The sequence below is a fragment of the Nipponia nippon genome, unplaced genomic scaffold (assembly GCF_047370975.1).
Source record: "Nipponia nippon isolate SJK-2023a ecotype South Korea unplaced genomic scaffold, ASM4737097v1 scaffold_14, whole genome shotgun sequence".
NCBI lineage: Eukaryota > Metazoa > Chordata > Aves > Pelecaniformes > Threskiornithidae > Nipponia > Nipponia nippon.
This window is the reverse complement of record NW_028262330.1, coordinates 14,213,820-14,235,450: the sequence shown is the minus strand read 5'-3', so window position 1 is coordinate 14,235,450 and position 21,631 is coordinate 14,213,820. Positions and strand designations below refer to the sequence as shown.

Here is a 21,631-nt window from a genome sequence, read left to right as displayed (position 1 = left end):
TTTACTCTTCACTTTCTGCCTTCTTGCCGATTTCACGGCTCTTTGCTCGGAGCTTGTTGATCTGCGACTCTGCAATGTCAGCCCGCTCCTCGGCTTCCTCCAGCTCGTGCTGGATCTTGCGAAACTTTGTGAGATTGACATTGGCCAGCTCCTCCTGGGGATAGGAAGAGAGATAAAAGAGGTTTTAAAATGTTTAATAATGTTTCTACTGTAACACCACACTGGACATGCTGTGGTATTTTGCCCTTACATCATGAAAAAAAACCAAGAAGACTGTGAGTTAGTATGTAATTCTTTCTAATACTTCTAGGGAGAATCCAAAGAAATAGCTTAAATGATAAAAGTTTAGATGGTTAATAAGCTATACCAGGAATCCTCTCTGGATATGAATTGCTAATGCACTTTGTAATTTTTGATTGATTATATATAATTACAGTTACTTCCATTAAATCATTTTCAATTTATTTACTGCTATAAAATTATGTATTACAATTTTTGAAGGTAATTTTTTTTTCTCCTAGGCAGAAATATGAAATAAAGAAAGTGAAAGAAAGCAGATGTGGGGGTTTCTTGTAGAAGTTAAGCCTGTGTGGCTGTCTACTCCCACAATGTTGACCTGAACCTTCACTGCTTTTCCCAGTGATGCAATAATGCTCACAAAAAATGTATTCGACATCCCTCTAGACCCCTGAGCTGTTCAGACAGAACAACTGTTCAGCTGTGCATTCCTGAGTGCACAGTGAGAAAAAAAGTTAAGGGTTCGAACATAGCTACGCAGAGGAAAACATGAACACAGAATTCCACCTCCACCTGGATGGAGACTGACTCTGCACACAGTAATACTTACAGCCTCCTCAGCTTGTCTCTTGTACGATTTCACTTTCATTTGAAGCTTGTCCACCAGGTCCTGGAGCCTGAGAACGTTCTTCCTGTCTTCTTCAGACTAAAGAGAAGGACAAGAAATAGAAGCACCTCTTTGCCCCTCCTCTTTAAGTGCCCTCTATATGAAACAGATTATAGACCATTGCTGTCCAGTAAGACAGAGGTGATGATAAGCTGGATATTCCTAACAAGACCAGAAAGATAATTTCTTCTGATGCTCTCAGTCTTCTCGCTTTTAACTGTGTGACTCAGGACAGAAAGAAATCCCTAACGGTTACATTTTGGTTTCCTGCAAGAAGGGTGTGTCAGCCCAAGGAGGCCTCCTGCCTTACCTGGTAGGTCAGTTCCTTCACCCTCCTCTCGTACTTGCGCACACCCTTCACGGCTTCAGCGCTGCGCTTCTGCTCAGCATCAACCTCCCCTTCCAGCTCCCGCACCTGCAATGAAAAGCCCATCTTTGGAGCTTCTCTGCTGGCTGCTTATGTGACATGTTCACTCATGCACAAATAGCAGCCCTACGCACTCTTGCTTCCAGCTTCTGGATTTGCTTCTTGCCTCCCTTCAGTGCCAACTGCTCAGCCTCATCCAGACGGTGCTGCAGGTCCTTCACGGTCTGGTCCAGGTTCTTCTTCATCCTCTCCAGGTGGGCGCTGGTGTCCTGCTCCTTCTTCAGCTCTTCTGCCATCATGGCTGCCTGATGAGAGCAAAGGGTCAAAGCCATTTTGGGGCTGCAGACATTTTGGGGGAGAATACACCCACCATCAGTAATGGAAGAAGCTTCCAACTCACATCTGTGATGGCCTTCTTGGCCTTCTCTTCAGCATTGCGGGCTTCCTGGATCGTATCCTCCATTTCACTTTGAATTTGGGCAATGTCTGTTTCCAGCTTCTTCTTGGTGTTGATCAAGCTGGTGTTCTGTTGAGAAGCATCAGAGGTTTCTTTTTGTTAGCTCATTTTTTCAAATCAAGAACGTTACAGGATTTGACATCATTTCAGACATAATTATGTGAAAAATCAATACCACAGATTTTTCTGTAAAATTTCTTATCACTGGGGAACAATGCTTTGTTTTTTCTACAACAATTAATTTTATTAATTTGAAAAAGAGTACTTAGAAATATAATCTGTGCCACATCTCATCCACACAGGCTGGCACAGGAAAAAAATGGAAAAAAAATAGAGTGAGGGAAGTGAGTGAAATGCTTTCTCTTCAACATAATTAGGGAAGAGTAATCCACTCTCATCAACTGAAAAGAGAAAAATTTGTAATCTGGATAGGATGGATTCCTTCCAGAATCTTTTCAGCATTTGAAACCAAACACTTTCTATAGATTTCAGCACTTAACTGCTGGATAACTGTTATGACATGTAGCTCTTGTCAAAGTCTACTTGACCTGGGCTACATCAGGAGTTCATCTCCACTTTTTTGCTAGAGTGGACAAGCACATTTTGAAGGAATATGAGGATTTCATAGTGCTACATTCCAACTGAGCAAAGAATGAATGTTGCTGTTGTCTCAGAGTTTCAGTGCCTGACTACTCACATGGCAGACCATTTGGCATGTGTGACTGAAAAATCTGATCCCTGTAACTAAGTATCTTTCCTCTGGAGATTATGTTAAGATGCATGAGAAGAAGCATCGGTTTCATTGAATGCAAGCTGGGAACACAGCCATTGTACACACTATTTCAGCAAAGATCGCTTTTAGTATCATGATGATTACTTCAGACAAGAAAACTCTTGTCTTTGAAGTCGAGCCTGCAATGGTAACTGGAATTAAGCATACAAGCATTGTCCTACTTACCAAGAGTGCCATTTCTCACCAAGTGACCTCACCTGGGTATGGAGCAGCTGCACTCGCTCACTTGTATCCATCAGTTCCTGCTCAGCCACCTTTCTACACCTCTCTGTTTGTTCTAGTGCTGCCCGTAGCTCCTCAATTTCAGCCTGCAGCAGGTTTGCTCTGCGCTCCACCATGGCCACCTGCTCCTTCAGGTCCTCCTGTGTCCTTAGAGCATCGTCCAAGTGTAGCTGGGTATCCTGTAGAGCCATTGAAAAAAATTATAAGCAGATTCAAAGCTGTTTGGCACTAAAAATATCAGCTAAGATATTTCTCTGTAGCAACTTTAGTTTAATGGACCTTGAGCACTCCCTGTGTGTTTCTCAGGTTCTTTTGTGCCTCTGCAGCCACGCGGTTGGCATGGCTCAGCTGGATCTCCATTTCATTCAGGTCTCCCTCCATCTTCTTCTTCAGCCGCAGGGCTTCATTCCTGCTCCTGATCTCAGCATCCAGGGTGCTCTGCATCGACTCCACAATTCTGAGGTGGTTTCTCTTCATCTGGTCGATCTCCTCATCTTTCTCTGCTATCTTCCTGTCAATCTCAGACTTCACCTGGTTGAGCTCAAGCTGGAGGCGCAGGATCTTCCCCTCTTCGTGTTCCAGGGAGGCCTGGACAAGAATAAATTAGAATACTTTTTATGTGACAAGTGTTGAACCTGAAGCTCTGAATAAAAAGGAGTGCCATGTTTAGATAATATCTCTACACTTTAATACAAACACTGTTTTCTTGTTGTGTGTGAGAATGACATCACAACACTGAATAATGAGAGAGAGATCCAAGTGGTGTAAGAGAGCAATAAATAATTCTGTGTACCTCAGCTTCCTCTAGAGAGGCTTGGAGTTCAGATTTCTCCTGCTCCATCTGCTTCTTGACTTTCTCCAGCTCATGAATCGCCTTTCCTCCCTCAGCAATCTGCTCCGTGAGGTCAGAAATCTCCTCTGTGGGAACAAAGACCAAGGGCATGGTCAGGCACAGAGCAGAATGGGAAGGGCCCTGCCACACCAACGTAAAAGGCAGCTTTGCAGACCTGCAGGCACAGACCCATGTGGAGCGGTGGGTAGTGGTGCATAGTGAGAAAGCCCTGCCAGGAGCAGAGGGCCAGGGACTTACGCTGCAAGTTCTTGTTCTCACGCTTCAGCGTTTCCAGGTGGTCCAAGGACTCCTCATAGGCATTCTTCATCTTAAACAGCTCCGTGCTGAGAGTGCGAGCCTCCTTCTGGGAAGCTTCCAGCTCAGTCTGTGTTTCCTCATACTTCTGCTTCCATTCTGCCAGGATCTGAAGAGAAACGGGGCGTGAGTATGGATGTGGCAATGAGGAGGGGATGCTCTGCCCAGGAGCCCCAGGTCTGGAGCCCAAAAGACCTTGTCAAAGTTCTTCTGCTTCTTATCCAGAGCTGCGCAGGCAGCATTCGATCGCTCCACGTCAATCATCAGGTCCTCCACTTCGTTCTGCAGCCTCTGCTTTGTCTTTTCCAGGGAGGCACATTTGGCATTGATGGCTTCAACGTGTTCCTCTGCATCCTGCAGGCGCTGTGCCAGCTTCTTCCTGCAAGGTGAAAAGCACGGGTCCAGGTGAGGAAGCAAATGGGAGCCTGCGGTGTGCAGCCAGTACGTTTTTCACAGGAGCGCACTTAGCCACTTGGTAGTGCGTAATCCCCATTTACACAGAGGAGCAGGATCTCTCCCAGCCAGCCACTGTATTTCTATGTCTCAGTCCTGGGCTACAACAGTTCACTGTCTGCTATTCACTCTGCTATTCACACTAGCAGCTCTCTGCTATTCTTCGTCTGAAGAGCTTTGCTGCTTCTGCTTTTCCCCAATGCATACCTGCTCTCGGTTATATTTTCTCTCTTCCTGGCACCCCACCCCAAAGCAGAACACCGACTTCTTCCTGACAATATCACAGCGGCCTCCTCCAATTTCCATTCTTAGTCTCTGCCAGCCTTCCCCGCATTCCCCACGTACTTGGCCTCCTCCAGCTCCTCCGTGCGCTGAATAGCGTCCGTCTCATATTTGGTTCTCCACTGGGCCACTTCGCTGTTGGCCTTGGACAGGGCACGCTGCAGCTCCCCCTTGGCTTCCTGCTCCTCCTCATATTGTTCCCGGAGCAAGTCACAGTCGTGGCGTGCTGACTGCAAGGCGTGGGCCAGGGCGTTCTTGGCCTGGGTGAAAAATAGTAGTGCAACAATGGATGGAAGTATCCTGGGAAATCCCCAAGTTGATGGACACTGGATTATTCTGCTGTGAGAATGATGGCAAGCTACCGAGTGAGAAAGGAAGAGATGGGAATTTGCAAAAGAATTAGTGAATAGACTGTTGGGAAGAGGGAGCAAAGCTGATATGGGAAGACTTGCATTGCATTACCGAAGTATTTTTTTTCTCCCTCTCATCTGCTGATTCTGTAATTTCATATGTATCTGAAGTTCCTCCTAGACAGGAGGAATCCAATGGATAAGTTGGACTATGGAAAGCCTTCTCACCTTTATCTCTTCCTCTAGGTGCCTCTTGAGTTCCTCAATCTGTTGGGTAAATGCCTGCTTGCCTCTTGACAGCTGTGAGATCAGAGCATCCTTCTCTTCCACCTGGCGTGAATATTCACCTGGGAGAGTTCAGATGAGTAAAGGACTTTTTATGACTTACTTAAAAGTGTTAACCTTGATAATTAAGTGTGCATAAAAAATATATTGAGTTAAACAATTTTATTTCTTTCATGGAATCTTAATCACCAATATCTATCTATAACTCTTAGTATGCCAAAGTATTTATCTTAGAGGCTAGAAATGAGATACATCATGCCCCCTTGTCCAATATCTGAGTAGTCTTACTGTATGTTTGCACTCAGTCCAGTGGTCACTTCAAGCCTCGAGCTTACAGAATGAGTACTATATGTTGTATGTACTCAAGTATATCTCTGTCCTCTCCTGAATGTCTCCTGGGAAGCAGGAGGATGAAGTCTATGTTATGAGATGGATTAATTCTTCTTTGAAGCTCCAGTCATAGAACCATAGAACAGTCTAGGTTGGAAGGGACCTTGAAAGGTCACCTGGTGCAACCTTTCATGGGAAAGGGAGCCTAGATGAGATTATCTAGCATCCTGGCCAGTCATGTCTTGAAAACCTCCAGTAATGGGGACTCTACCACACACCTGGGTAGGTTGTTCCAGTGACTGGGTGTTCCAGTCCCTTAAACATGTTATTGGTCCTGCTCCAGGATGTCTGTATCTCTCTGGTACTGGGGAGCCTAGCATGGGATACAGCACTCCAAGTGTGGCCTCACCTGTTCTGAGTAGCGGGAAGGAACACCCTATGTTAACCTGCTGGTAACACTTCTCCTAATGCAGCTCACGATTTTGTTGGCCGCCTTTGCCACAAGAGCACATTTCTGTTTCATGTTCAATTTAGTTTCCATCAAGACCCCCAGTTGTTTTTGACCTTTTTCTTAAAGCCTTTTTTTTTAAAGTCATATACAGTGTTCTCTTAAAAACCATAAATGTCTCACCAGATTCTGTTTGTAGCCGAGCTCTCTGAGCACTAATGTCATTAATTGTGCGCTGTTGTTCCTCCTCCTTTGTCTTAATCTCACTGAGTTGATCTTCTAGGCAGCGACACATCTTCTCCAGATTTGCCTATTTGCATGAAGAATGGAATGAAAGATGATTGGTAGTTCAATACATAATTACAGAGAATCTGAAGTCTTACGAAGGGCAAAAAAAGAAGCCAATGATTTAGAAGTAAAGTCAAACTGTCTCAGTTAACTAATATATCTTTCTATGAAATTTGCATCTCTAATTCCAACATTTGTATAATTTGTTAAATGTACACTCCATTTTTACAATAGATAAAAAGGATGATGGGACACTGTAACATGAGGAATTATTTTAAATTTCTGTTTGGCTCTTAGAGATTATGTCATTGAAGTATTTAAGGGAGGAAAGGAAAAATAAGAATAAAAAGGAAAGGGTAGGGTAGGAGTAATTTTTATTTTAGAAGAAAGTAAAAAAATGATAAGGTCAGTGTCTTTCATTTCACTATCATAACATTCTGAATCAAGCAATGAGACTCTATAGTTCCTTAGGCTAGGTGCTTCAGGTGAGGTTTTTTAGCTCTCACCCAAAGGATACAATACAAAAATATTATTATACTAATACTGAAATATATAAACTCAAATTCAAGCTATAAAGTGCAACTATTTACTTTAAAGTATGACTAACTTAAATTCCCATGTTAAAATATAAATACTTGATTATGTTTGAATTACTACAAAGAAATATTTCAGTACCTTGGCTTTGGAGACAGACTCCATGTTACTGGCCAAGTCGTCAATCTCCATCTTCAGCTCACTCTTCTCCTTCTCCAGCTTCTGCTTCACTCGTTGCAGGTTGTCGATCTGCTCCCCAAGCTCAGCTGTGCTGTCCGCGTGCTTCTTCCGCAGGGCAGCAGCCGTGGCTTCGTGCTGCAGCGTGGCCTCTTCGAGGTCACGGCGCATCTTCTGAAATTCTGCCTCACGCTTCTTGTTCATATCGATCTGAGCCGCAGTAGCCCCTCCTGCTTCTTCCAGGCGCTCGCTGATCTCCTCTAGCTCCCGCGAGAGGTCAGCCCGATGCTTCTCTGCTTTTGCCCGAGAGGCACGTTCAGCCTCAATTTCCTCCTCCAGTTCCTCAATGCGAGCCTGGGAAACATTAGGAACCCTTCACACCCGTGCCCTCCTCCTACCTGATGTCTTTCTGAAGGGCAGAAGAGAAGGAACTTGCCTGCAGCTCCTTGATCTTCTTCTGTAGTTGCATGCCCAGGGCTTGCTCATCCTCGATTTTGCTCTGGATCTGGCTGATTTCAAAGTCTTTCCTTTGGGCAAAGCAAACCGTGTTAGAGCTCAAAGGAAGGAGACAAGTGCACCAGCCCAGCACTCAGGTGCCCCACAGCCACACTTACTTCTTCAGTTTCTCATCCAGCTGCTGCTTATCATTTTCCAGATCCATTATGGATTCCTGGTTCAGCTTCAGGTCTCCTTCGAGTTTCCTCTTAGCTCTCTCAAGGTCCATGCGCAGTTTCTTCTCTTGCTCCAGGGACCCTTCCAGCTACAAAGAACAAGACCATCAGTGCTCTGCCAGCCAGGTCGAACTCCGTACCTGGACTTATTCTTGCTCTATGCCTGTGTGCTTACATCGTCCACTTGCTGCTCCAGCTTAGTCTTGGCTTTGGTCAGAGTATTGACTTTGTCCTCTTCTGCCTGCAGGTCGTCCAGTGTCTGCTGATGGGCCTCTTGGAGGGCTTTCTTCTCTTTGGTCAGCTTGGCAATGGTCTCGTCCAGGGCTGCCATCTCCTCTGTGAGGTTTTTCACCTTTGAGAAGAAGGCAGCATGTGTAAATAAAGGAAGTAGATACACAAGTCCTCTAACAGCGCAGTGCTCTTTTCTGGACTGTGACTGACAGGTTCTGCCTCATTACCTTGTTTTCGGTGGCATGTTTTTCTTTCTCAACCTTGGCCAGCGTTAACTCAAGGTCGTCAATATCTTTCTTCAGCTCTGAACATTCGTCCTCCAGTTTCCTCTTCTTGGCTGTCAGCTCAGCATTCATCTCTTCTTCATCTTCTGCTCTCTCTGTCAGCTCCTTAATTTTGGCTTCCAGCTGGATTTTGGTTTTGATGAGCTGGTCACATCTTTCCTCAGCATCAGCCAAACCATCAGCTTCCTACACATGATTCGTTTAAATAAAATAGTTTTCAAGTAATTATTTTTTCTTACTGATTGTCAAACAAGGAATTCTTATTTTCAAAGCAGCTTTACAATGTCCTTTGTAGTTAAAACTCATTATTATAAGAGTATCTATTTGTTTTGGACTGTCTCCAGCCCAGAAAATAAAGGGATATATTATCACACTATAAATAAAGGCTCTTAGCATTTTTTTTTTAAACTCTTTAACTGCTGATGCAACTCCAACATTATTTGGAAGACAGAGCCTGAAATCAGATATGACAGTATCTCCCTTGTATCTTTTTGTTGTTTTACTTGGGTTGCATTTGACTGGACTGGAAACTGGCATAGGGTTCTACTGAATAGCACCATGTAGGCAGATTGTTTAGTGTCCGGTGTTTAAAACCTAAATGCTAAAAACTCCAACATTCAGCTGAGAAAATCTTGTTACAACTCTCCCCAAAAGATTTACTGAGCATGAATTTAATTTTTAGTTTTGGTAAAATTTTATGTTAAGATCATTAACATTAATCATTCAAAGGCACTAGTTGAATCAAGCATGTTTCGAGCCCTTGTGGTCAAGAAGAACAGTTTGGAAGGGAGAGTGGTGTTTACCAGGGCAGTATCAATTACCTGAATTTACATGCATTCTAAGATGAAAGTTAGTAAGAAGTAATCTTTATTTTCTGCATACTGCTTTTTCTTTTCTGCTTTGTTCTAGTAAAGAACAATGATACCATCTAGGCAGAAGACTCTTTACAGCTCAGCAAGATATCTAGGTTGGGGTTTGTCTAATGTAGACTTAGATATCTGCCATGATATCGAGATACAGTCCATTCAACCAAAAAAATTTATATTTTTGGATTAGTTGTATCGTACTCTAAAAGGATGAATTTCTTATTGCTGAAGATGAAGAGAACCTGAGGCTACTAGCTCAGATGTAGACTTAGACTGTAGACATCAAAATGGGGTCAGCTGAATCCTAATCCTTGCAGGTAAAGACAGTTTTAAGGGGATGGTTGTTGCTACCTTTTTACTTCCAGGGAAAAAGGGGAGGACTCCACTTTCATCACTGTTTTTCCTGAGGAGACAGGGACCATAAATGCTAGAGAAATGCCTGACACTCTCAGCTCCTCCTACTGCACCTGAATTCATTTGTGATTCTCCAAATAAAAGGTGTTAATAGGCCCTCCAGACAACCTTCATTGATCAGATGATAACATATCAAAATAATATAGTATATAAAGTTTTATAAAGACATGATAATTGCTGCTGTAAGTTGTCATGTATGATTTAAAATGTCATACTGTAAACTGTAGTATTTACTAACTAGAAATTGATTACTTCTCTCCTGATTTAAAAGTGTTAGGAACCAGCTGCAATAATTCATTGCAAATTTATTAATATTTGTAGATTTCAGCTTAGCTTTTCTATGTGGTTTTCCCTCCTATTTTATAAAATGCGTGTATTTTTTGAAAATAAATACTGTTTTGGGATAATGTGTCTGTTACTGAGACATTTAGGATCATTTTACACTGGACATTACAAGCCAAGAACATTAGCAATACTCACAGCCTGCACTTGGAGCTGCAAATCATTTTTCTCCTGCAGCAAAGAAACCATTTTCTCCTCCAGCTCCTTCCTCTTTGCCTCAGACTTTGCAAGCTCTTCCTTGGTTTTCTCAAACTCTTCCTTCATGTTGGCCATCTCCTTCTCAGATTCTGCACTCTTCAGCAAGGGCTTGATCTTGAAGAACAGCTTCATCCAGGGCCAGTGCTTGACATTCATGAATGCACGAACATTGTACTGGATACAGAAGATGGACTCTCTGAAAGGTAATAAAAAACATATTGTGTATTTTTAAATTTATAATACATATTTAATTGTATATATTGATATATATATAACATGAAGTTCTACATATAATACTTTATAGTTATAGTTCTATATATCTCTGTAGATAAAATATTTATTATATATTATTAAATATATATTTATTATTAATTTTTAGTATATTTAATGTATATTAAAAATATATATCTCTGAAGGGAACTTCCTAATGTGATGTAGGTTGTCAACCTGTATGGACAGTTTTGAAGTCCAGATGTTTGGCTTACTTTCATGGCCAAAGAAAAGGAACACCTCCAGAAGCTGACTTGGTCCCTTTCATGAAAGTTATCCAAGGGAAGAGGATACTTGTCTTGTGCTAGAAGTATGTGTTTCTCACCTTTTATTATAATGGTGACCTAAAATAATTAGCTTAGACTAGATAGCTGGCTTCTGGACATACATATAATGTAGCCATTTACTAAATTTAGCAAAAATTAGTACAAAGGGTGATAAAAGTTAAACACGACAATTTTTTTCCTAAATTGGGAATATACAGCTTCATCTACTGCTAGGGTATACTCCCAAAACCATCCATATTGGTAAACTGAATTAATGAGAAATAAATGAAATTTGGCAAGAAGCAGCTTATTTTCAGTTTTATTCATGTCATTGGTATCTGATGAGGATTGGCCCAGCAGGCCAAATAAGTGTAAGTATCTACCTCCTCTCCATCATTTTTTTGAACTCCACTCTCATCAAGTAACCCCTGCACATGGCTTGTGTGCGGGTGATGAGCTGTGCCAGCTTGTCATCTCTCATCTCCTCCAGGAGTCCCAGCAGCCCAGCTTTGAAGAACACCTTGAGAAATACAATGTTGCAGTACATAATTGTCAGGTATTGCAAGCACAGTACATCAGCCAAGCAGCATTTGTACCTTGGTGTGACCAAATTTGTACTGGGTGTGGTCCACATCGATGGATCCAAGGAGCTTCTCAGAAGCCTTCTTGCTGTCAATGAACTGTCCCTCTGGGATGGCACTTGCATTAAGCACCTTGTACCTATGGGAGGAAGTAGAATATGAAGGAGGTCAGATTTCTGAAATCTCAATCAAACCAACGGATGCCATTGTTAAGATTCTCTGAAGGTGGATCAAGAGTGGAAGACAGTTGTGTAAGTCTGAACTCTGTTCCATAGCTTAGAAATCACATTTTCATGGGTAAATATGTTTTTAGGAAAAACCTTGCACTTTTCTTAGTCCAGAAATTCTTGACACAAAATGGATACTGATTTCCATGGGTAACTGCTGACATATTTCACATGCCCTTTTATCTAATGCCTTATCTCCAAATGAGAACTTTGTGTGCAAGAACAAAATATGTGGAGAGAAGTAATTCTTTGTCCAAAATAGTGGCAGTACATACTGTCTGAGTATTTTCCAGCTGATATAGAACAAGAAGCAAGTTAGTCTAGAATATCTTGTAGTTTATTCATATTTCTGTGCTGGTGGCTGCAAGTCATCTTTGCTACCCAGGAGTTAACTAAGTCTAAGCTAGTCAACTTCATTTCTGGATAGTTAATTAAAAAATGCTTTATCTCATACCAGAATATGAATCAAGGATGGGAATAAGTAATTGCCCTTTGAAAATGCCTGTTCTTCTAGTTAGCTATAGAAAGAAACTGGATGACTAACTTAGACAATTGACTTTTTTATGCCTAAAGGTAGGTACAATGAACCCCTGCCATAACTCCCATAGTAGTTAAAACAATTAGGAAATGCAAGTTATTCAGCATTGGTGAATATGGTGGAGGGTGGATGACATGGAATCTGACCTCTGTTTAAAGTCTGCATAGAGTATTCTGCTGGGGAATCCTTTCCTGCAAATTCTAATCCCTTCCAGCACGCCGTTACACCGCAGCTGATGCAGCACCAGCTCATGTTCCATGGCACCTAATAAATGACATAATGAATTGGTACTTCATTGTACTGCACAGAGAAGAACAGATTTATCACATCTTTGAACTTTTACAACTTACCAGGTGTTTTTGTTTCATTAGGAATAAGGCATCGCACAAAATGGGGATGTGTGCTTCGCAGATTGCTCATCAGCTTGTTTAAATTTTCCTGAAGAGCAAGAGCAAAGACTTGGGTTTAAAAATGTCACTTACACAATCTCAATATTAGATGGAGTGAAAACACTGCAACAAAACCATGATCAGTATTTTTTTTTAAAGAACTTTTGGGTAGTTCTGAAAGAATACTTCCAAGGATTCAGTGAGAATCCTTTATTAAGAAGTACGTGCCTTTATCCTTTCTGAACACAAAGATTTTGTACATTAGATCAATCTAAAGTTTTTCTGAACTGAATTTTCTATGTTTTTTTCACAATGCGGTAAAATTTATAATGATTATTCTACAGTACCCGGAAAAGAGCTGAGACGGTCTGGAAAGAAGAACCCTTCTTCTTGCCGCCCTTCTTGCCACCACCACTACTCTCTAAACAAAAACATTTTTTAAAAAAACAAACGAACAACAAAAGCATGCAGTTAGAATCTGAAGAATTTTGTATGTTCATCTTAAAAAAATAGAAAATATAATAATATGATCAAAATTTGCAAATGCATACAGTGTTTAAAGTTACAATGGGACACTTGACTTTTTCAGATGATAGCAGAATGAAATCTAATGACTCCAAGCTGAAGTTAAGAAAACGCAAAAAGGAAATAAAATGTAACTTTTTGCATAGTAAGATATTTAACAAATTAGATAAATCACTAGTGAATATATCAAATGCAGTCTTTATGTACCTCTACATCTAAGGGTATGAATAAATTTAGCAGCATGTTGATACATATGATTGTATTCCCCGAAGTATTTGGGAATGGCCTAGGCTGCAGAAATCTGGTTTGTCAGCTAGCCTGTGTTAATGTTGTAGTACAGCTGTTTGGTCTTACAACCTACAGATCTATTAAGGTCTCTATGGAAATGTAACATCTTTTATTAATCTGAGTGACTGAGTTCCAAAAAGTAGATGAGGCTTTGGGTTTTCAATTCTTGAAAAGCAAATACTATTGCAAAATTTCTTTTCTGTAAATTATAGTAGAACTGATTGCAAAGAAATCACCTGATTCTGCCCCACCAACAGAGGCAAAGAGTAAGGCCAGTGTCTTCAGGGATGATTTCTGGTACAGTCCCACAACAGTTTCATTCAAGGGATCCTTATTCTTCTCAAGCCAGCCAGTGATGTTGTAGTCCACCGTGCCAGCATAGTGCACCAGGGAGAAGTGTGCCTCAGCCTTGCCTTTTCCAGGTTTAGGCTTCTGGAAGTTGTTGGACTTGCCCAGATGCTGGTCATAGAGCTTGTTCTTGAAAGAGGTGTCAGTTGCCTTGGGGAACATGCACTCCTCTTCCAGGATGGAGAAAATGCCCATGGGCTGGAAGAAATAGCAACACATAAAGAAAGAAAGTGTAGAAAGAAATAGAGACAATGTATATGGGAGAGGAATGGAAGATAAAAATTATGCAAAAAACCTTCCTCAGAATGTGTAATCTTATGTTTTTCAAGAAAGGGCATTTTGTTAGTGGATATGCCGTCAGTTATATGAGAACAAGCTCACCCATAAGTTTCAGGGTTGCAATGTAATAAAGATCTAGCATGTAGAAATTCACTATGTGCATGTTAGTTGAAGATGGAAAGCAAAATGAATGAAATTAGTATCATTCAGATGTAAGGAAAAGTTTACACTTCCTAAATGTTTTTTCTTTGAAACAAGATTGGAAATTTCTTAAAACATATTAAAAGAGTGTATTTACTCACTCAGCATGCATTAAAAAAATACACGCATTTGAGTATAAACTCCAGAACAGTGACTAGGACTGAAATTTTTGCCCCATGTAAATCATAAGTACTATGCAACAGAATCCCACAGGCAGTGAAGTAACAGACAAGTGAAAATGTATATGAAATGCTCGGAGCCTAGAAAAAAATCACTTTATGTGCTGCATTCAGTATGATTGCCACACATCAGAGTGGTCTAATTTGAGCATAGAAGATTCCTTTTATGTTTTACATCTGGAAAAATATTAAGTGTAGGGCCCAAGAACCTTCTCAATCAGCTCAATGCAGGCAGCCAGGTCCATCCCAAAGTCAATGAACTCCCATTCAATTCCCTCCTTCTTGTACTCCTCCTGCTCCAGCACGAACATGTGGTGGTTGAAGAACTGTTGCAGTTTCTCATTGGTGAAGTTGATGCACAGCTGCTCCAGGCTGTTGAACTGCAGAATGCAAACAAATTTACTGACTTGTGAAGTTCAGTTCCAGGAACGCTTTCCATCTTCCAATAGGTTATATTTTCAACCCATTAAGGTCTCCATGATTGGACAAGTGACTGGCATATTCCATTCTCTAATATATCTACCCTTTCAGGCCCTGGCACTGTGTCAACTTATTTCTGAGCTCTGAAAAGAGTTGAGGAGCTTAGTCCAAGTCCAGCTTTTCATCTACTTGAATTTGTCTACACTATCAGTCTATTCCCAAGCATTCAGAGGGAATCTGGCTTCAGCATTAACAAAATCTTCCTTCAAGATGGCATATTTTAACTTCCTCAAAAATCTGCCTCTGCTATTACCCATCAGTTGTTCAACATTTTCATATCAGTTTTCAATGCAATTTTCACTTCTGCTTGCAACAACAGACATCTATAAAAACCTCCAGCCCTTGTGGGATAATACATACTGTGAGAACCAGAAGAGTGCCATTCCTACAGGAACGTGAGGATTATCCAATAAACAAAAATATTCCATAATTTAAAAAAAAACAAACCCCAAACTATTCCAGTTTCTTAATGCCCCTTCCAGGAAACTTGTATGAAGATCCTGCTCTTACATCAAAGATCTCAAAGCCAGCAATGTCCAGGACACCGATGAAGTACTGTCTGGGCTGCTTTGTATCCAGCTGTTGGTTGATGCGAACAACCATCCACAGGAACATCTTCTCAAAGACAGCCTTTGCCAGGGCACCCACTGAATTGTATACCTGAAGAAAAATAAAAGTCACCATCCAGGGCAAAACAGGAAGATCAAATTTTTTAATTCATGTCATTTCTTTTCTATCATCACTTGTTTCTTACCTGCTGCACAGTTTGACCTTTGGTCACATATTCATTCCCAACCTTGACTCGGGGGTAGCAGAGGGCCTTGAGCAGATCTGCTGAGTTCAGACCCATCAGGTAGGCAGCCTTGTCAGCAACTAAGGAAACAAGCATACAGCAGGATCAAATATTGGCTCTCCAGCAGACATATCTTGTAGCAATTCAGAATCATTTCTGCAGAAGCCACATATACTTTAAGTCACATACTTTAAAATACTGTAAGTTGTGTGGATTTACTGATATTTTTCCCACTTAATTTAGATGATTTGTAAATGTAAAGATTCTTCCAAATGCCTTATAATGAACATGCAAATTTTGAAACAAATGACTAGACAGAAAAAAGGGCAAAGGGCCATGAAAATGGCAGGTCTAACACGTCACAATTTCTGAACTGTGAAAGAAAAGGAAACTGGTTGATATTGAAATACACTGTACTGAAAACCGTAGTCAGTGAAACTCCACTGTCATTAGAGAGAGAGATAGATTAGTGAAGTATTATGCCAAAAGTATGAATAAGATATCTCATACAACTTTCATAGTGGGACCACATTCTCCCTAAGGATAAATATCACACACGTAGGTCTTTTCCAGATCCCATTTTCTCTGAATCTAGACTTCTAAGTACAAGATTTAGAGGACTGGATATACTCTATCATCACTTTCCATTTTGCTGCCTGTCTCTTCTCACAGCGAAGATGAGAGTGGGCACCAGTACTATTTAAAGAGTCCTTTAATGTGAGAAGACCAAGCCTCATTATAGAACGTATATATATACAGATGCTAATTTTGAGCTACTTCTATTGTAAGTGTTATTTACAATTAAGTATTTAATGTACATTTATCACTAGAGAGAGTAAGGTATGAAACAAGAACAAAATTGGAACTCACATTTTATTTCACTTTTGTAGAATTATTTTTAATAATTAAATAGTCATCTAATTCTATTATACTCTTCTATAACTCTTTTCTTTGGTTATATTCATGCAATGATTACAGATATTACTTGTAGCTAATTCTGCTATTACAGTTCATCGTTATCAGCTTCATTGCTGTTGTATTCCTTGCAGTCATCTTCATTTATGTCTTAACTTTCCTAAAAAACCCCGAAACCACACACACACAAAAACAACTCAAGTAAAAAAAAACCCTTAAGAGAACATGTTTATGATATATGCAAATAACTCTGGTTTCATAGAAATACTTCCATGAACATTCAAAGGAATGCACCTTTGAACAATTCTAGGCAAAGCAAACGCGGGAAACGTATCTTAGATGTCTATTTTTCAAACAGAAGTCCTGGAGACATGCTGAGACTCTACAGAAAAACGGAGAACATATGAGCCACAGCTGCAGTACTAACTGATGTTCCATTTTAACCCCCCACGTAAACTGAAGTAGCGCAGTGCTCTCCGTTCAGCCATTGCGAGTTGTCTCCAGAATACGGCCTTTGAAGCAGAGCAGCTTCAGGAGTCTGGCTTCCTGTCACCTGGAAACAATACCCTTAGGAGATGATGGTAAATGATAGCAGCTACCTGGGTACATAAACTGAAGTCAGTGAGCAGAGTGGCTCCCAGCTGTGGGCCAGGGCTGGGAAGCTGCCATTCAGTATAGCAGTAAAGGCTGCTTTTCTTCTGCCTGACTCCTACTGTGTCAGCCAAAGGAAGGGTGCTTTAGGATTCACTGGACCTTATGCTTGGCATGGTTCCAAATAACCTGCCCCTTCCACTGAGTTGTGTTCTTCCAGCAAAAAGTCCTCTGGTTAGGACACGCTTCTATTCTACAACACTAGCACCTGGGGAAAGGCGCAGGCTGAGTCAATGGTTCTGAGCCGGGATTACCGCCTGTATTAGCGAGCGTTCCGGTATACACTGTGCTCCGGCATATATCGTGCTGGTACCTTCTGTGCCGTCTGGCTCTGCCTGCTCCTCACGCTGCTTCTGCTTGAACTTCAGGTTCCCGTAGTGCATGACAGCCCCTGTCAGCTTGTAAATGGCTGTCTTCTCCTCAGGAGTGAAGCCCAGGATGTCAATGGCACTCTAACAAAAGAAGCATTAGAGTAAGCACCATGCCTGTTAAAGGTCAGAGTCTGCCTAAGGAAACTTCTGTGCGTTACTTACGTCCGTGGCCATCAGCTCTTCCTGGTCGTTAATGCTGGGAACTGTGATCTCACCTTGACTCACATACTGATAGTCATACGGGTTGGTGGTGATCAGTAACATCTCTGAAAAGAAGGACGAAACGCATACAGATCAAATGCAATTGGCACGTAAAGGAATTAAGTGTTGTTTGCGACCTTTGTCTGGAGAAGTTAGTGATCTTTCCTACCAATCAGCTCTGGCTTCTTGTTGGACATGATCTGATAAAATATGTGGTAGCTTCTTTCTGCCTTGAGCTGGAAAGTGACTCTGGACTTCTCCAGCAGATCTGGCAAGGATGGTGGGACACAATTAGCACAAGCACTGAGGAAGTCTGGAGCGAAAGGGATCAGGCCAGGAGGGCCACTTACATGTTTCAATGTCAGCAGAAGCCAGTTTTCCCGTGGCACCAAAGTGGATTCTGATGAATTTACCCTGAAAGAAACGGAAAAGTTAATCGAGATCTATTTTACCAATCCTGACTGCAGGACTATTCGAGTCAGTGTGCTGACAGGAAAAAAGTAATTTCGTCCCAGGCAACAACTTACAAAGCGTGAGGAGTTGTCGTTCCTCACCGTCTTGGCATTACCAAAGGCCTCCAGCAGTGGGTTGGCACTGATGATTTGATCCTCAAGTGTCCCCTAAGATGGAAATCTTATTGTCACGATACAGCTCATAAACAAATGAGACAGCTGCACATTCCTACCTACCCCTAAGAGCTCACCTGCATTTTGCCTGCCGGCTGCTGCTCTTCCTTCTTCTTCTCCCCACTCGCTGCAATTGTTGCAAAGTACTGGATGACACGCTTTGTGTTCACAGTCTTCCCTGCACCGGATTCTCCGCTGTCAAACCAAAGAGAGAGGCAGAGAGCGTGTGGTCAGGCAGGAGGTCCCCTGGCACCGGGCAGCCCCGCAGGGACCCGAGCAGGGAGTGTACATACGTGATGAGGATCGACTGGTTCTCGCGATCTGTGAAAGGGGCAGAATGAAAGGTAGTGTTAGCAGTTGTCCGGAGTAACGCTAAGCTGAATGAGAAGTAAAGCTGTAAATGGACGTTGGGGCTTCTCCCAAGTCCAAGAGCAGTAGTCCAAGTAGTCCAAGACTACCCGATTCCCTTCCAGGTCCCAACAGTGGAAAGTACAAGCCAAACCAGATGCATAGAGCTGTCAGAGGCACATGGTCTGCACACAAGCTGCGCACCCACTTGCCCTTCACACAGTTCTCATCAAGAAATCTAATCAAACTGCCTATCTGTCTTCAAAGCAGAGGATTAGGTGGAATAATAATTTTTTCTGTCCCATCAGTGGAAAAGAGTAGCAAACTCAAGGAGTATTGCTGTAGTGCGAGACTGTAGAATTTCGTACAATAGAGTGCAAATAAAGCACCGTGCTGAGTCCATGCATGCTTCTGGGGCAGTTTCACTTGAAATGAATTCCTGCGTAACTCCATCAAGCTCTCAGTCATACAGCTCCGTGGTGTTTCAGCTGGCTTGTCACATGCTCCACTGAGATCAGCAGGGCTTTTTGGTTTAGATTGCTGTGAGGAGGGTCAAGCACTCACCCGTCAGCATGAACTGATAGGCGTTGTCAGAGATGGAGAAGATGTGTGGAGGGGCCTCCTGGCGCTTCTTGCCTCGGTAGGCCAACACCACCTCCGGGTTGTACACCGGCAGCCACTTGTAGGGGTTGACAGTGACGCAGAAGAGACCCGAGTAAGTCTGTAAGGAAGGGGGACAGGGTGCTGATTTTGGAGAGCTGAGGAGAGCTGCAGATAAGGCAGAGGTGAATGATGTTCGGGGGACACCAGGGTAGTGAGAGAAAATAAAGTGGAGGAACCTATCAGAGAATGGGTGAGATATAGCATACGACAAGGAAAGGTAAAAGCGGGAAGGAAGAAGGAGAAGATGTAGACAGCAAGAGGAAAACACATGTAAGAAAGAAAGAGGAAATAGAAAATGAGGAAAGAAGTCACGAGGCTCTTCAGAGAGCTTGAAAGGTGTCTTCAACTCCTCAAAAGCAGGAATCGTCTCCTTCTGCTGGTACTTACATAGATCATCCAGGCTGCATAACGCTCTTTGAGGTTGTACAGCACAGCGGGTTCATGGAGGTGTGTCATCATGGCCATGTCCTCGATTTTATCATACTTGGGAGGGTTCATGGAGAAGATTTGATCATCCTTCACGGTAAGAGTCTGCCAAAAAAAAAGAAAGATACATATTTGCCATCTAAATGTCCACAGCAGGATTAAGTTGTATTGTCAAGCCTTGAATTTTGTTTTTTACTCACTTCTCCACCTTCAGTCTTGACAGTGACCTTTCCTCCTTCTTTGCTCTGGATTGTGCTTTTCACATAGGATTCCTTTGCGTGTACCACAAAGACTGAAGTCTTGGCATCAAAAGGCTTGTTCTGGGCCTCAATTCTCTCCTTTTCTGACTTTCGGAGGTAGGGAGCTGCCTCCCCAAAGATGGCCATCTCAGAGTCTGATGACATCGCTGCAGTTTACTAGGGGTAATGCAGCAAGTATCTATGAGGGTAGAAAATACATTACAATAGCGCATGATGGAAGACACATTCCTACAGCATAGTCAATTAGATCGTTCTCTGCTGTATGTAGCAACTGATTGAATTGACTCTTCTGTTTTCCTGCTAATTCAGAGCTCTGTTCTATAATTTTTTTTCCTTTATTTCTGTTTTATGTAGTCATATCTCTAGGCCTACTGGATGACTGCATTTACAGAGGAACCATTTCTGTGTTGTGTTTTTTTTTTTTTTATTCATTTGTTGAATTAACAGGATAAACAGATCCTTTCCAAGGTTCCAATCACTGCACTTACTAGATATTCCCAATTTTGGAATTGTGAAAACCCTCTCATGTCTTTTTTGTTTAGCACCTTTCAGACTATAAGATTTGTTTACTATAAAAGAGTGGAAGAGGCACAGTACACTGGATACGCGGAGAACTAATAATATTAGCACCTCTCATTAAAGACATTCCTTTGGGATAAAATAGCTCAAGTTGTCAAATATTTCAATTATTCCACAGATCCATCTGCTAACAAACAAAGCTGATATTCTCCGCTTTGATCTTCATAACAGAAACCGAGTAATCTTGCATTCATTCACTACTATTTAAAAAAAAAATATCAGGAACCCTGCTTATTGTTGCCAAACAACTGTCTTGACTGAAAAATTTCATGTGATCGTGAAGCTGGAATGTAGGTATATTGTTCCAAAATGAATACTGTTCCAAATTTATCTTTTTTAGCCTAATTTTATTTATCTTTGTCACCTACAATTTGGATTTTGAGTAGCTTTTCTTTATTAATTAAGCAGCTCATTTCTCTATCAATACTTTTAGCTATGGCAGACATCTAGGTGAAAAATCAAATAATTGGTTAGCTTTTCCTTGAGAAATAGTTTCACTTTGATTGCAGGAAAGATATTCTGAACTTAGAATATTTTTTAAAACTCTTTTCTGAACCCTTTACCATTTAGCAACCTCGTTATTGCAGTATGGCCAGCCTAACAGAAATAATATTTTAATAATGATCACAGTATTTTTGTACATTATAAAAGCCATTCCACTCAGTATTCCACTGCTTACACGGGAAAAAAATTGCTTTGCCTTCTTAGCCAGCAAAGACAGACTTCATGACACAACTTAGTGTTGTCAATGCAAATGCAGGGATACAATCTCCTGACTGATGGTTTTCTTTCTAACTACATGATTTTCCACTTCATTAAAGTATTATTAATCAAATGAGACCATTTCACAAAATAATTATGTAAGGTTGTAAAATGGACCCAGTCTTTCACCAGCAGTTTTATCATTGCCTATAATATCTCACATTTTCTTACAAGATTCCTAACAGGAATAATACCAGCATATTATATATAGTAGTATATACTATGTAGGTATATATTATGTTAGTATATATTATAGTATATTAATGCATATTTTATATATTGCATGTATATTGTATAGTGTACTTTTGTGTAGATATTGTATGCTATTATTACAATGTATAGTATATATAGTAGGCTAGTATACATTATGTTAGCATATAATATATATATAAAATATGTCAGTAGATTGCCTTTTTAAAGTA

The 21,631-nt window shown here is 41.2% G+C and overlaps 1 protein-coding gene across 1 annotated transcript; it reads right to left on the bottom strand.

The window, feature by feature from the left end:
* On the bottom strand, nucleotides 1-20,012 carry LOC104014113 (myosin-1B). The gene is made up of 38 exons (XM_087751345.1): nucleotides 19,809-20,012; nucleotides 19,570-19,713; nucleotides 19,084-19,240; nucleotides 18,465-18,492; nucleotides 18,249-18,366; nucleotides 18,073-18,165; nucleotides 17,896-17,959; nucleotides 17,715-17,813; nucleotides 17,507-17,610; nucleotides 17,287-17,425; nucleotides 15,369-15,487; nucleotides 15,125-15,274; nucleotides 14,344-14,514; nucleotides 13,364-13,673; nucleotides 12,662-12,735; nucleotides 12,276-12,363; nucleotides 12,072-12,189; nucleotides 11,176-11,299; nucleotides 10,963-11,099; nucleotides 9,984-10,239; nucleotides 8,167-8,409; nucleotides 7,884-8,060; nucleotides 7,652-7,797; nucleotides 7,474-7,564; nucleotides 7,002-7,391; nucleotides 6,222-6,348; nucleotides 5,204-5,322; nucleotides 4,689-4,885; nucleotides 4,086-4,269; nucleotides 3,834-3,999; nucleotides 3,537-3,661; nucleotides 3,023-3,331; nucleotides 2,719-2,922; nucleotides 1,672-1,797; nucleotides 1,406-1,576; nucleotides 1,215-1,319; nucleotides 848-943; nucleotides 1-154 (listed from the first exon to the last, which is right to left on the bottom strand). Exons 1-38 carry the CDS (start codon nucleotides 20,010-20,012, stop codon nucleotides 2-4), a joined length of 5,826 nt encoding a protein of 1,941 aa, XP_087607471.1. The 3' UTR covers nucleotide 1.
* Nucleotides 20,013-21,631: the final 1,619 nt, after the last annotated feature.